Source organism: Oryzias melastigma, linkage group LG17 (assembly GCF_002922805.2).
Source record: "Oryzias melastigma strain HK-1 linkage group LG17, ASM292280v2, whole genome shotgun sequence".
Taxonomy (NCBI): Eukaryota; Metazoa; Chordata; class Actinopteri; order Beloniformes; family Adrianichthyidae; genus Oryzias; species Oryzias melastigma.
Genome location: NC_050528.1, coordinates 1117398 through 1133562, shown reverse-complemented (window position 1 = coordinate 1133562; position 16165 = coordinate 1117398). Strand labels below are relative to the sequence as shown.

The window sequence follows — 16165 nt, the reverse complement described above, 5'->3', positions numbered from 1 at the left end:
TCTTTGATCTACTGAAACTTTTCAACCATTAACACGATCGTTCCAGAAGATTCTGAAGGAGAAAAGCGTCTCGTGGAACTGAAATGTTAGTATGTTAAAGATTTTTGTGTTTAAGCGTCACAGACGAAGCCTCAGGTGTTAAAGGGTTAAACTAAGATTCAAATACATTGATTTCTGTTTGACTGAGACAGAAGCAGTTTGGCTTTCAGCCTGTGAAGGTCGGGGGGGTGGGACGACATGTCTGCATTGTTCTCCAGATCTCTGAACCTCAAAACAAACATCATGAAGACAGAAGAGACTTTTGTTTAAAATCATGTTTTTATCCAACATTTAATGTTGTTTATTGCTGCTAATGTTGACACACTATAAATGTTATATTTTCTATCATCATTGCTGTTCATATCAGCTCTAGTGTTCTGCTCTCTATTCTCCTTTACTTCACCTCTCCTCTTTATTATTTATTATATTTAGTTCTCTGAGCTTCTGGTGGGTCCAGTGTGATTCGGATGTTGCTCCTCGGGTGAGATTTCAGATTCCAGGTGGATCGTCTGTGCACTTGTTCATGGCCGTGGACCTCGCCTCTGGCTGGTCTTGGCTGTAGACTGCACCTCTGGCTAATTTTGACCGTGGACTTTGCCTCTGGCTCGTCATCTCGCATCTCAGAGTTGGAGAGATTCCTGGTGGATCGTGTGTGCTCCTGTTCTTGGCTGTGGACCTTGCCTCTGGCTCGTCTTGGCCATGGACCAAACCTCTGGCTCGTCTTGGCTGTGGACCACACTTCTGGCCTTTTTTGGCTGTGGACCTCGCCTCTGGCTCATCTTGGCAGTGGACCTTGCCTCTGGCTCGTCTTGGCCATGGACCACACCTCTGGCTCGTCTTGGCTGTGGACCACACTTCTGGCCCTTTTTGGCTGTGGACCTCGCCTCTGGCTCATCTTGGCAGTGGAACTCGCCTCTGGCTCATCTTGTCCGTGGACCTCGCCTAGGGCTCGTCTTGGGCGTGGACCTTGCCTCTGGCTCATCTTGTCCGTGGACCTCGCCTAGGGCTCGTCTTGGACGTGGACCTCGCCTCTGGCTCATCTTGTCCGTGGACCTCGCCTAGGGCTCGTCTTGGGCGTGGACCTTGCCTCTGGCTCATCTTGGCGGTGGACTGCACCTCTGGCTAGTTTTGACCGTGGACCTCGCCTCTGGCTCGTCATCTTGCATCTCAGAGTTGGAGAGATTCCTGGTGGATCGTGTGTGCTCCTGTTCTTGGCTGTGGACCTCGCCTCTGGCTCATCTTGGCTGTGGACCTTGCCTCTGGCTCGTATTGCCGTGGACCTCGTCCCCACCTGTCCCCCTGTCCTATCTGGATAATCTATATTCAAAAATGTCGTTATAGACTTAGGTGAGCTCATTCCTCGTTAACAGTCCTGGTAAATCTCCTGTCCCTCCTGGGACAGGATCTCTCCCTCATGTTGACATTCCTGAAGCTTCTTCTTTTTTTCCTGAATCAAGTTTTTCCTAACCTGGAAGAAGGGTCTAAGGTTAACCAGTTTTATTCAGTATGTTTACTTTTTAGCTATTGTTCATATTTCATGACTGACCTTCTGCTTCTGAACATTTAACACCATGAAGCCCAATGAGGGATTTTTTTGTTATATTGGGCTAAATAAATCAAATAGAAATTGTATTGACATAAAGTGGAATCTCAGGTCATCCTCAGGTAGGAATAAGTGACCAAACCAACCATTATTCTTTGATCAAATGTGAATTTTTCTGGATAGAAAGAAGTTTTGGTTCAGTTTGGATCATTGGGTCGACATAAACTCATTTGAATGAACCAGGTTGATGTTAAAAACAGACTTTTCTGAAACAGATATTAACAATAAACCAAAGATAAACCGTATTTTTCTCTGAGTTCTCGGTTAAACTATGCAGCTGATGCTACGTTCTGACCCTGCAGCCTCCGTCCGTCCAAACCCCCACATGCATGTGGACCCCAGAAACGTCCACATGCTCGGTGAAGGTTACATCACTAACCTTCAGTGATGTTTGATCTGTGAATTTTTGCACAGCTGCTGCCTCTCACATACCCCCCTCCCATCATGGGGAGGGTCCAGGAGTTTCGTAAATGTGATCAATAACTTCCCATCCTTTAAAAGCCCCTCAGAGCGTGACGGCGGCGCACACATCTGACCGTGCAGGTGAGCAGGCTGCGGCGCCGTCCGCCCACGCTCGCCTCCTCCGCCTAACTTGTGGTTGAATCTCTGCAGGAGGAACCATGAGGGCCGCACAGGTGATTCCCGTGACTCTGCTGCTGGCGTTTGCAGCAAACGCTCAGGTCTTCAAGGCTGGACGATGCCCCACGCCGGCAGTTCAGGCCAACTTTGACGCCTCCAGGGTGAGGCTCCGCCCACGCGCAGACACCGGACAGAACAGAGTTCTGAGCGGCTGTGTGGCCTTCGCCCGGCCTAAGAAGTGACGTGTTCTCTCTGCAGTATCTGGGGAAATGGTTTGAGTTCTCGAGGCTGCCGACGACTTTCCAGGAGGGTCAGTGCAGCACCGCCTTCTACACCCTGAAGGCTCCTGGGGTCATCGAGGTCCTGAACTCCGAGCTGCTGTGAGTCTGAGCTGCAGCTGCTGCCCATCAACCCAAACACAGAAATATTTAATGTGACCTTTTCTCTTTATTTTGAAGGGATGATGGAACCGTCAACTCCATCGTCGGTACTGCTAAAGTCAAAGACCCGGCTGAGCCCGCCAAGCTGGAGGTCTCCTTCTATGAAGGTACAGAAGTAGATCAGGAGTCAGCGACCTTTACCGATAAAAGACATTTGGACTCATTTTCTACTGATCAGAACCTAGACGGAGCCGGATAATCTTATTTTAGCCTTTAAGAAGTTTGGATTCAGGACCTTTTTTAATAATAAATATGAATTATGTCTATTTTTTGGCACTAACAAAAACAAAAACATTAAAAGAACTTAGGATCTCTCAAAATGTATTTTTTTAAGATAATCTGTGCTTTTAACTCATAAAATGTCAAACTTTTTACTAAAGTTTTGCACCTAAAATCTGTTCATTCTTAGGTAGAGTTGATCAAACAAGACGTCTTCAGGTCAACAGGATGTAAAAACCTACAAAGTTTATCATCTATGTGAACCTCAGACATCTATGTATAAATGTAACTAATCTAAATTACATAAATGCTAATGAAGTAATCCTTACTTTTAAAAAAATGCTTTTTTTTATTAATCTTTTTTTAAATTTTTTCCCTCTCTTTGTCCTCAGCAGTCTTACACTGCTGGGTTTTGTTATTTTAGTTTGGGTTGGTAGTCTTAGTTTGTGGGCTTTGTTTGTTTGTTTTCTTTAGTAGTTTTGGTTAAGGAGCTGCTGACCGACGGTCGACTGGCTGGTCAGCCGTCTCCATGACTGATTTAAGTTTGGCCGAGGAACCACCAGGGAGAGCAGCAGGCTGCAGACCCCTGAGCTCGGGTTATTTCGACCCGGGTCTCTGCAGCCTCTGAAACTCCTCCCTCGTCTTGCAGACACTCCCCCCGGCCCCTACTGGGTCCTCTCCACCGACTACGACGGCCACTCCCTGGTCTACGGCTGCACCGACTACGGCCTGTTCCACATGGAGCTGTCCTGGATCCTGAGCAGGGAGCGCACCCTGCCCAAGGAGACGGTGGAGGAGCTGCACGCCATCCTGTCCTCCATCGGCGTCAGCGTGGACAAGATGCTGTCCACCGTCCAGGAGGAGGGCTACTGCCACGCCATGGGGCAGTGAGGCGGCGATCCGGACCCGTCTGCAGAGCGCCGGAAACACCTGCTGAAATAAAACCAGACGAACCACCTCTGTGTTTCATGTTTACAGTTTATTTATTTGACTTCAGTTCAAAAGAGTTTTATAACTTTACAGGATTTAAAAATGTAAAAACTGTTCCTTCGTAAAATAAAACTCTTTTGATGTGAAGTTCTTTACTTTCCTAAACACACGAGGAATCAACTCTTTTACTGTCTTTGTTCGTTTCATATGAAAGAATTAAGTTGATAACTTTAAAAAAGGAAACATTCAAACACATTCAAAAGAGTCGACAAATGTTTTCTCAAAGGAATCGTTTGTCTTTGGATCAAACAGACCCTCAGCTGGGAGGGTGTGTTGGTTTTATTGACAGGCTCAGTTTTCTCGGGTGGTGACATCTCACATCCACTAACGTGTGTCATGAACGACGGTTTACTTTTCACCAATCCACTAACGAAAGAGGAATAGAGGGAATAGAGGAATAGAAATGTTTTAGGGTAATTTAGAAAAAAACAGAGTGAGAGTTTTAAAGGAAATCAATGTAACTTTGATCCAAAACGTTATAAACTCTCAGAAACTAAACAAACCTGATCCAGAAGCGCTTCACTGGATCTTACAATGAAAAAGAAAAGAAAATCCCTTCATGTTTCTGCTTAAGTTTGGAGCAGAAATGTTTTCTTACATTAACAGGTTATAAAAACAAGCAGAATAACTCTGGGAACATTTAAAAAATGATTCCTGAATAAAGTCCAGAAAACTTGTGAGAATCACTTCTACTGAATGTTGTTAGAATTGGACCAAATCCTTCTGGGTCTGTGAACCGTTCTGTTCAGAGTTTCTGTGGGTTTGATGATCAGTTCAGACGTTTGTTTGTTTCTCCACTTTAGTCCAGAACCAGATTTCTATTTTAACCCTTTAACACCGGAGCTCCAGTGTTTATGTTGTTTGATTTACTGTAATATTTTGATAGTTCACTCGCGGGCCGAAGACGATAAACATTTATTGAACACTCGAAAACCACATTTTAAAACTTTAAAACTGTATCTTTTAAACATAATTATGAACTAGATAAAAAAAAAAAACATTACCTGTGATAATTCTAGTGTGAATGCTGGAAGCTGAACTTGGTCGCTGAAGATGCTGAAACTGATAGTTAAAACACTGAAGCTGATAGCTGAAAACACTGAAGCTAATAGACAGCTAAAATGTTAGCTAAATGACAAATTGGCCTAAACAAACTAAACAACTAAATAAATAAATAAAAACTTAGATTAGCCAAAACAGCTCGAATGTAAATATTAGCTCAACTCCAATAAAGCCCCAAAAAACTTTGGAAAACCTAAACTAGTCCAAAAACCTAACAGAATTACAATTTTTTAAACTTTAAAACTGTAACTTTTTAACATAATTCTGAATAATAAAAAAGCAGGAATATTATTCCAGAATAAATCAACTTAAACCTTAAATAACTTTCAATATTTTACTCTCCATAAAAATATATTGTGTCAAAATGATACAAGTTAGAAATGAGCTCAAGATAACATCGGGTCATTAATAATAAAATAAAATGATCTGGAGGGCCGGATCCGGCCCCCGGGCTGTGACTTTGACACGTGTGATTTAAGTTAAACCGTGTTTACTTATACAGTCACAGTTGTATTCCCACACTGATGGCGCCTCTGCTGGTGAACAACGGCGCCACATTAACCACCAGGAGCAACAAGTGGTTCAGCGTCTGACCCAAGAAAGCAGGAATTGAACCTGCAACTTTTTCATTGAGAGTTTCACAGCTGCTCCTATAAGAGGAGATTTACCATCTATCTATGTGTAATGATTCATGTGTGCAGCTCAGGAGAGGCTTTGTTTGTGTTTTTGGTTTTTAAGTGAAATGTTTTTATCATGAAAACATTTTGTGTCACTGATTTATGAAAACTGTTTTTTCAATAAAGTTTGGTTTGAATTTGTCACAGAATTTAGATTTTTACTTCTTTTTCTTCAACCTTTTTTTATTTTACAAACACTTTTTAAGTCTTCCACTGAAAAAACATAAAATATAGTATTTGATCCAGTTTCTAGTTTAAATGTCTTTTTACTAAATAACTTTGTGACTTTTCAGGAAGACGTGAAACTCATTTTAAGTTTTGAACATATTGTTGAATCATTTGATCTTAAAATGATCTCATCTTAATTAATATCTAAAGAAACAAGTTTTATTTTACTTTACAGAACATTTTTAAGCAGAAGTTTAGTGGAAGGTGAGCGATGTTGAAACTGGAAAGTTTTATTATAACTCAAATAATTTATAAATAATTTTAAAACAAGTTTTTATTATAATGGATCATTTTAATCTTTATATTATAATTATGGTCCAGAAATAATGGAAGTTTGACTGTTCTAGGGATTAAAAGGAAGTATTTAGTTAAAGAAGTAATGTATTAAATAGTTAATGAAGTTTTCGCTCATTTTAGGACAAAATCTTTAAGATTAAATTTATAAGAACTGGATATTACATCTAATTTTAAGAAACCTTAAAAGAGAGACACATTATTTTGTCCCTTTGGTGGATTTTTGTCCCTTATAAAAAGTAAAAATCATCTTGTTTTCTATATTTGTTTTGAGAGAAACATTTTTTCAAGCTCTTCTACTTTAACTATTTTGATTGTATTTCTCTTTTCTTTTTCATTTCACTTAGAGTTAAAACATGAAGATTTTTGACATTTTCACGAGTTCATCTAAGTTCATCTAAAGATGGAGACGATGACAGAAAGACCATCAGACTCGGACGCTGCGTTCAAGGACCGTGGTTTATTCCTGCTCCCGAGCAGCTTCAGTTGCCCATGGGTCTGCAGTAATCCTGGTCGTGGTTGGTGGTCAGCAGCTTGTCGGCGCTGACTCCGATGGAGATCAGGATGTTCTGCAGCTTCTCCAGGGTCTCCTGGGGCAGGCTGGGGGTCCGGCTGAGGATCCAGACGAAGTCGGTGTGGATCAGCTCCAGGTCAGTGCAGCTGTAGACCAGCGCGAAGTTGGTGTAGTCGGTTGACAGAACCCAGTAGGGGGAAGGAGGGTTGTCTGTAGGAGGAGAAGGAGGTCAGGATGAACGTCCAGCAAACATCAGGAACAAACAGGAGGAACAAGCGGTTCCTACTCTCAAAGAAGGTGACCATCAGCTTGGCAGGCTCGGTGGGGCTGGGCTTGGCTGTGCCGGTGAGGGCGTAGATGGTGCCGTTGTTCCTGAAAGAGCAAAAACATTTGAGCTAAAAGTCATTAAAGCAGGAGAGTCAAACTCAATCACAAAGGAGCCAAAATCCAGAGCACACCTGAGGTCGAACAGGATAAAAATGTATTAATTATGAACTAGATATATAACATTACCTGCAATAATACTAGTGTGAATGCTGGAAGCGGAATTTGACCGCTGAAGATGCTAGTGCTGATAGATGAAGATGTTGAAGCTGATAGCTGAAAAACTTTAAGCTTAAAATGCTGAAGCTGATAGCCAGCTAATATATCAGGGGTATTCAAATCCAGGCCTCGAGGGCCGGTGTCCTACATGTTTTCCAACCAACCTTCCATTGAAGTTCCTTATTGGCTAAACATACCTGATCCTGGAAATTAGCAGCAGATAAGGCAGGATTTCTGGAAAACCTACAGCAGAGAGGCCCAAATCCAGGCCTCGAGGGCCAGCTTCCTGTAGGTTTTCCAGAAATCCTGCCTTATCTGCAGCTAATTTCCAGGATCAGGTATGTTTAGCCAATAAGGAGCTTCAATGGAAGGTTGGTTGGAAAACATGTAGGACACCGGCCCTCGAGGCCTGGATTTGAATACCCCTGAAATATATTTTAGACTAATATATTAGTCTAAAAAAAACGGGAAAAAGTCTTAAATTAGTCAAACAACTAGCATGTAAATATTAGCCTAACTCCAAAACACCCTAAAAGAAACTTTCAAAATTAGCCAAAACAGCTAGCATGTAGCTGAAATATTATCTAAACTCCAGAACAGCCTTAAAAAATCTTAGTAAATACCAAAATAGTCCAAAAAGCTACCAGAATGCTAATTCTTTAAACCTTAAACCATAACTTTTTAACATAATTCTGAATAATAAAAAGTCAGGAATATTATTCCAGAATAAATCAACTTAAACCTTAAATAACTTTCAATATTTTACTCTCCATAAAAATATATTTTGTCAAAATTATAAAAGTTAGAAATGAGCTCAAGATAAAATCGGGTCATTTATAACAATAAAATAAAATGATCTGGAGGGCCGGATCCGGCCCCCGGGCCTTGAGTTTCTTCTGGTCGCAGGAGAACTCACAGCAGCTCTCTGTTGAGGACGCCGACCACGCCGGGGCTCTGCAGGCTGTACTCAGCCGTGCTGCACTGGCCCTTCTGGAAGGAGTTTGGCAGCTTCTGGATCTCGAACCATTTACCGAGGTACTGCAGAAGCAGACAGGAAGTGAGACGAGCCTGCACTGGGACGGGCTTCCTGAGCATCACAACGTACCGCCGCAGCATCAAACTTCTCCTGGACGGCAGCATCCGGGCATCTGCCGGGCATGATGACCTGACCGCTGGCGGACAGCGCGCACAGCAGCGTGAGGCCCAACATCTGGATGGGATTCATGTTCCTTTGTGTCCCTTAGAGGAGAAACAGAGTGAACTTCCTGAAGGATCTGCAGAGGAAGCGAGTCTCCGAAACTCACCTGTACGTCTTCCCGGGTTGCAGTGAAGTTCTGCGGCTGCCGTCTCTTTTATAGGTAGCATCTTTTTTACGTAAGGGGGGGGCATTTGGCAGCTGTTCATGTTCACATATGGAGGAAAATTATTGACAGGCTGGAGGGAGACCTTGACTGCTGAGCAAATGTTTTCAGGTGAGACATTATCTTAAAGGTGATATAGCATAACAAGCCAGGAATAGCTGGAGGTCATGAAAGGAGCACGTTTGTGTAACCAGAGAGTTCTTCACTGGAGGGATTTTAGAATGGGGGGGTGGGGGGGACGTAATAAGTAAAATGAATGTTACTGATCATGGATCAGGTCATGTGACCTCTCCCACAGGACAACAGAGAGAAGGAGACTGAAGCCCGATGAGGCCATTTTTATGATTTATTAATAAAATTCAATTGAGAGTCGAGGAGAAACCGTGGAGGAGAAGGAGCTTCAGGAGAGGCTGAAAGCAGGAACAGGAACTCCAGGACAAACACAATGTGTGAGGTCACTTCCTTCAGGTGAACATCATCAGACAGAGACACAAAAGTGTCAGGAAGTGGAGGCAACATGTGGTGGGAACTTCTCCGTCCTCGTAGCTTTCTGTCACCATCAGGGCTAACGGGTCGGTTTTGACCCGTGTCTCAAATCAGCTTCAACATACACTAGAAACAAGAACCCATCATTTCATTTGTATCTCCTGATGGTCTCTACGCTTCCTTATCCATTGAAATGTTGGTTCTGTTATATTTTCTGTTCTGGAGTTTTTCTTTGTTTCTAGATTTCAATAACAACAGAAAAAATCACCTCGAGGTGACAAAACCATCACGATGGAGATACGTAGCTCACAAAACCCAGAATTTTATTCTTGTTGTCTTCATAAAATGACACATAAAACTCTCATTCTAGGTCGTAAAAACAGTTTGTTAAAGATTTTTGGGGTTTCCATAGCAAAATGAATCCCAAAATGTTCTGTGTTTGCATGATTTATATCTAGTGTGTGAACAGAACATGGGAAAGGGATCAAATAAAGGTAGAGTCACACAGGAGAGGTTGTGCTGATTAAAATGATACCAAATAAGCAGCAGGTCGTCTTTCAAATTCAAAATACAGAAGTAAATAAAAAACTGAGTTTTAGACCCTGAAAGGGTTAAAAATAAACGTTCTAAATGAACAGTTTTACGTGTGATTTCATGTTATGATTATTTGCAGAGAATAAGTGGCTGACAAAAACTCTAATGAAAAAAGAATTAAAAGTGATTAATCGTGATTTTCCCGATTTGTGATTAATAATTGAGTTTGTGAATCGGCCCTGAAGACTCCGGAGAGGATCTCTAACACTCGTGACGACAGCTGTGATGATTGACAGGCTCAGCCTGAGTGACTGACGGAGGAAACGTCACAAAGATCCGACTCTTCCATCCTCCGCTGGTTTGCAGCTTCATCCAACGTCTTTCTGAAGACTGTTCCTCAAAATCCCGCCGGGATCACGATTAGCTTGGAGTCATTTCCAGCAGCAGCGTTCATGTGAAGCAGCGGTGGTCGGACGCTCCTCTTCCTCAGTCACTCCCAGAGATGAAGAATCCCAGGATGTCACCGCGATCAAGATCAGAACCAAAGCCATTATGCTTTCAGCTAAGAGGGATTACATCTTTGGCCCGGCCGGGGTTTGACAGGAACCGGCGCTGATCCGGACAGCAGATTGCTGCTGTAATTAGAAGATGGATGGACCGGTCTCTGCGCTGACCCAGTGAATTTATAGCCAGGCCGGTTTGCTGAGGTTAAACCCGCTCTGATCCCTTCGCCTCACTGTGACTCCATAATGCTGGTTGCAAACAAGTTGGACAGAAATCCCTTATAAAAAGCTTACAGCCAGGAGATTCCTAAATTAGCGGTTTAGATGTCCTAAATCCCTGTTTTCTTAATTCCACAGAATTCCCTCCTGTTTTTAGTCTAACCCTGCAGGTAGGAAGGAGAGTTCTGGTCCTTCAGGTTTGAGGTGTGAAGTCTTCATCACTTATGACTCATTTAGATTCAAACTGAAATCATTGATCGTCTCACAGAGTTTTTATTTATTTATGGAAACTTTAAATCCTCCAGTAGCTTAAACATCCCGTCAGGATCAGCAGATCCTCCCGGCTAAAGGAGTCAGGTCCAAACGAGGGTTTGATGAAGGACGAGGAGACCAAGCGAGTCCAGGTTCTGGTTCAGTTTCAGGTTCAGGTTCAGGTTTAGGTTTAGGTTCTGGTTCTGGTTCTGGTTCTGGTTCTGGTTTGCATCTGGTTCAGGTTCAGGTTCAGGTTTAGATTTAGGTTTATATTCTGGTTCAGGTTCTTTTTCTGGTTCAGTTTCTGATACAGGTTCTGGCTCAGGTTTAGGTTCTGGTTCTGGTTCTGGTTTTGGTTCTGGTTCTGGCTCAGGTTCAGGTTCAGGTTTAGATTTAGGTTTATATTCTGGTTCAGGTTCTTTTTATGGTTCAGTTTCTGATACAGGTTCTGGTTCTGGTTCTGGTTCAGGTTTAGGTTTAGGTTTAGATTTAGATTCTGGTTCAGGTTTAGGTTTAGATTTAGGTTTATGTTCTGGTGCTGGTTCAGGTTTAGGTTTAGGTTTAGATGTAGATTCAGGTTCTGGTTCCAAACCTAGGTTTCGATTTAGATTCTGGTTTATGTTCAGGTTAAGCTTCAAGTTTAGGTTTAGATTTAGGTTTATGTTCTGGTGCTGGTTCAGTTTCTGGTTCAGGTTTAGGTTTAGGTTTAGGTTCTGGTTCTGGTTTTTGTTCAGGTTCAGGTTCAGGTTTAGATTTTGGTTTATGTTCTGGTCCAGGTTCTGTTTCTGGTTCAGGTTCAGGTTCTGGTTCAGAACCTAGGTTTAGATTTAGATTCTAGTTTAGGTTCAGGTTTAGATTTAGGTTTATGTTCTGGTGCTGGTTCAGGTTCAGGTTCTGGTTCAGGCTCAGGTTCAGGTTCAGGTTCTGGCTCTGAAAGGTTCTGGACTCTGTAATCTGCCGAGTGCTGGTTAAGCTGTTGGGAGAAACCATTGAGACGGAATGGGAATAATGCAGGTAGAGTGAAAGTTTCTGAGACTTTACAAACCAAGAAATATAAAAATACAATATTTAAGGTTTACTATAAATATTTTTTCTCCTGAAGTCTTTAGAAATGTTTGGGGTTTTTTTGTTTTTGCATCACGTCGTTGTGCTTTTGTTGAAGGACACCCCTCTAATTAACTAATGGTTTGTGCCAAAAGCATAAGTAGTGGCGGCTCAGGACCCAGTTGGAGGAATCTCAAACAAAACAGGAGGACGGAGGTTCAAACCTCATGATGTTCAAACCTCATGATGTTCAAACCTCATGATGTTCAAACCTCACGAGGTTCAAACCTCATGATGTTCAAACCTCGTGATGTTCAAACCTCACGATGTTCAAACCTCACGATGTTCAAACCTCACGATGTTCAAACCTCACGAGGCTCATCATGACTGAAGAGAAAAACCTTTAACAAAACTCCACAACCGAATGAAACTCATCCAGAAGTTAAAGAGAAAACAGAGACTGTTACTTCTGAACAGGAAACTGCAGGACGCTACACCATCTCTGCCCTCATTTTATCTGCTTTAACACTAATGTTGTATACCATAGTATACTTTAGATTTGTGAATTTTTGTTGTGTATTCATACTCAAACTTCATACTGTTTTTTACTTCTTGTACTTTGATGGACATTCATGCAAAACATGTCGTCACATATTATTCTATGTGTGTAAACGACAAATATTATTTACATTTGTTCAAATATTTTCCTGTAAAAGCAGCTTTTTGTCCTGTTTCCTTTGGATCTTTTGGTTTTTGTGAAACGTGAATCAGTGAAGCTGCAGAACGTCTGTGAGAACTGTTTCCAATCATCTGATGGACATGGAGAATAAAAACATCTCCAAACACGAGAGTTCTTTATTTGAGCATCTTAATCTCAAAATAAACTGTCAAAAAATTAGAACATTTCAACTGAAAATATTCCTGAGGCTTTTCAGAACAAAAATAATCACAAAATGTTTCGTCGTCCCTTTTTATAAGAAATGTTTTGACGTAATAAAAAGCAGTTGAGGCAGATTTCAAAAAATAAATTCGAAGATAACAACTAATAAAAGAGAACTTTGATCCGTCAGCTCAGTAGCGTCTCTGTTTCAGCCAGGAGAGAACAGACTTCCTGTTGCTCCGGGTCGGTTCTGACCTGCAGAGACAGAAGATCCAAACGCTGGATGATGACGTGTTTGATCATTTCTTCTACAGGTTTTATTTAAAAAGTGATGGAGCGTCTTTACAACACATCAGGTCTCCGTTGAGTTGGTACTTTTAGAGGTTCAGTCACACAGAAATATGCAGATTTTGACCATGAATTTGATTCATTTTGATCAATAATTTTAAGATCAGATCTTCCAGCAGTAAGAAGTGACCTCAGATTGGAGCTGTTCATCGGTGCATGTGAACTGACCCTCATGTTCTCCAGAGACTCTCCTAACCCCCGTCCAGAGGAAGTGTTGTTGCTGTGCCCCTCGCGGCCCACCAGGCCGTGCAGGAACCTCCAGAGCAGTGCAGAATGCTGTAAGCTTGCTGAGCACAAACTGTCAGATTAAGAGGTCTGAGAGGATGATCCAGCCAACATTCAGGCGGATTTCTGGCAAATTACCACCAAGCATGTTTGGGTCAGCCCCCTCTGCACCCCGCCGAGCACAATGCTCCCCACAGCCAAACCAGACACGAAAAGAAGACAGATCTGGTCAAATCTGCAGCCCTCTGCATGGCGCCGAGAGCGGGGAGGGAGGGGCCGACCATTTTGCAACTGGAAAAGGAAGCCGAGCATTTAGGTGTCTTAACCGTGGACTAAAGTGCTAACAAGGGATTAGTGAGGTAAACGTTGAAAGAGGTTTAGCTCTCCACGCTTAGGAGCAGGTCTGCTTCAGTAATTACACTTCAGTTGAAGGTGCAGCGAGCGGTTGGAGGAGATCACGGTGATGTCAGGGCAGGGAGGGCTTACCGCAGGAGATAAGGCCAGCTAATGGAGATGAAAAGAACCGGTATTTAAAAGGTCTTTTTTAGTTAAGGTACTTGGCTGGCAGCAGACAGAACACAAGCCAGTTAGCAGGTTGGCAGGATGCTGCTGAGCGGCTGGAAGTGAGGAGCGTCAGCAGAGGAGCCGGTCGGAGCCGAGGAGCTGCTGGGGTCCATCCCACTGATCTCCTTCTGCCGCTTCAGCTTCAACTTTAACGAAATCTGCAGAAGTTCTGCTCGCAGAGAAGGTAAGTCTGCAACACGTGTCAAAGTCGAGGCCCGGGGGCCGGATCCGGCCCTCCAAGTAATTCTATCCGGCCCTCCAGATCATTTTATTGTTATTAATGACCCGATGTTATCTTGAGCTCATTTCTAACTTGTATAATTCTGACAAAATATATTTTTATGGAGAGTAAAATATTGAAAGTTATTTAAGGTTTAATTTGATTTATTCTGGAATAATATTCCTGTTTCTTTATTATTCATAATTATGTTAAAAAGTTACAGTTTTAAAGTTTTAAAAATGAGCATTCTGCAGCTTTTTGGACTATTTTGGTATTTAATACGATTGTTTTCAGCTGTTCTGGAGTTTAGCTAATATTTCAGCTACATGCTAGCTGTTTGGGCTAATTTTGAAAGTTTCTTTTAGGGTGTTTTAGAGTTAGGCTAATATTTACATGCTAGTTGTTTTGACTAATTTAAACTTTTTTTCCATTTTTTAGACTAATATATTGGTCTAAAATACATTAGCTGGCTATCAGCTTTAGCGTTTTCAGCTATCAACTTCAACTTAGCTTTTTGGGGTATTTTGGCATTTACGGAGATTTTTTTAGGCTATTTTGGAGTTTAGTTAACATTCCAGCTACATGCTAGCTGTTTTGGCTAACCTAAGTTTTTTTTGTTTGTTTTTTTTAGGCTAATTTTGCTTTTAGCTAATATTTTAGTGGCTATCAGCTTCAGCATTTTATAGCTATTAATTTCAGCAGCCAAATTCAGCTTACAGCATTCACACTAGCATTATCGCAGGTAACGCTATATAACTAGTTCATAATTATGATAAAAAGTTATGATTTTAAAGTTTTAAAAACTAACATTCTGCTTGCTTTTGGACTATTTTGGTATTTACTGCGTTTTTAGGCTATTTTGGAGTTTAGCCAAAACTTCAGCTACATGCTAGCTGTTTTTGCTAATCTATTTTTTTTTTCAGGCTTATTTGGTATTTAGCTAATATTTCAGCATTTTCAGCTTCAGCGTTTTAACTATCAATTACCAGCACTAGATTCCTCAGCAGCCAAATTCCGCTTACATCATTCACACTATTATGTTAAAAAGTTACGGTCTTAAAAATGTTGCTTTAGAGCGTTCATTAAATGTTTATCCTGTTCGGCCCTCGACCACAGGTGTATTTTGGATTTTGGCCTCTTGTGACATCTCTGGTCCACATGGAGATCCTGTTTTCTTGCTTCAGTCGTCCTAAAACCATCAATGTTCTCTCTGCAGGATGTTTTTTTCTGCGTCTTTATTTAGAGTTTCACTCGTTCTTCATGATGTGCAGCTTTCATCAAGGCGTTAAGAGCCAATAATCTGTCGATGTCATCAAAAAGAACCTCAAAGTCTCCATATTTAATCTCCAAATTGGCTCAGAACCTGTTTTAATACATTAAAGATGAAAAGATTTCAGTTTGCTTTGAACAACATTACCTTTATCACTGAAAAATCTTAGCAAATGTAATCTGCCTGATGCAACTGTGAGAATCTGCATGGCTTTATCTAGTGTTGTGTTGGGGATTAGGAAGGGCTAGACACCGCTTCTGTCCTGTCTGATATGACCTCCTCAGGGCTCCATCTAAGTTGTCAGCAATTTTTCTCTTTAATTCATTCATGTAATGAGATTAGCCGGGCAACTGCAAATCCAAAGAGCCAAATCCGGGGATTTGGGAGCTACAGCCGGGCCTCTGTTGGCTGCAGGAGTGAGACGCAAGTTCTGTTTGCTCACCTTTGGTGACAGGTTCCCTCAGAAACCTGTAAAGTGTAGGAAAGTGAAGCTAAACCTCACGGAGAAGTCTTAAACTTTATTGAATGAACAGAAAATGAGTTCTGTTGCTCTGATTCCAGACATAAAAAGATTATTTTGACGGAAATTGATTTTGAAATATACAGTATTTTAACTTATTTCCAAGCAGCAAAATGGAACTAAAAGCTTCAGGAAATCAACTAGTTTTTTAGAAAATGTTAACTGGAAGTTGTTTCACACTTTTAGGAAAATCTCTCATGTTAAACTATTTTATTTACACATAATCTGAGTCAAATTAGATCAAACTTTATTAATAAACAGAGTCTTTTAAAGAGCCTGTGTTGATAAAATCAATCTAAGCTTGATAGATCAATAATCGATCCATAAAGATAGACATCGATCCAACGAATTATGCTAAAGTCTGCTAGCTTGATGCTAACATATAATGGGATTTCCCATAGGATGGCTAATGCTAACGCTCAGTCGACGTAAACATACATTCTGACTAAATGAAAATCTTTATAAACTCACAAGCATGAATTTTACAAACTATATTTTTTAAAGTAACCATTTTTAGTCTAAAACAGGTTTTTCTTCATATTTTCTTCTTC

General features: G+C 41.4%; 2 protein-coding genes across 2 annotated transcripts; one reads left to right on the top strand and one right to left on the bottom strand.

The window, feature by feature from the left end:
• Positions 1-2179: 2179 nt before the first annotated feature.
• Positions 2180-3838, top strand: apoda.2 (apolipoprotein Da, duplicate 2). The gene is made up of 4 exons (XM_024274500.2): positions 2180-2382; positions 2480-2601; positions 2680-2768; positions 3530-3838. Exons 1-4 carry the CDS (start codon positions 2263-2265, stop codon positions 3769-3771), a joined length of 573 nt encoding a protein of 190 aa, XP_024130268.1. The 5' UTR covers positions 2180-2262; the 3' UTR covers positions 3772-3838.
• A 2733-nt stretch (positions 3839-6571) lies between these two features.
• On the bottom strand, positions 6572-8607 carry LOC112147853 (apolipoprotein D). The gene is made up of 5 exons (XM_024274501.2): positions 8493-8607; positions 8294-8427; positions 8105-8226; positions 6932-7017; positions 6572-6855 (listed from the first exon to the last, which is right to left on the bottom strand). The coding sequence occupies exons 1-5, from the start codon at positions 8590-8592 to the stop codon at positions 6614-6616; spliced, it is 684 nt and encodes a 227-aa protein (XP_024130269.2). The 5' UTR covers positions 8593-8607; the 3' UTR covers positions 6572-6613.
• Positions 8608-16165: the final 7558 nt, after the last annotated feature.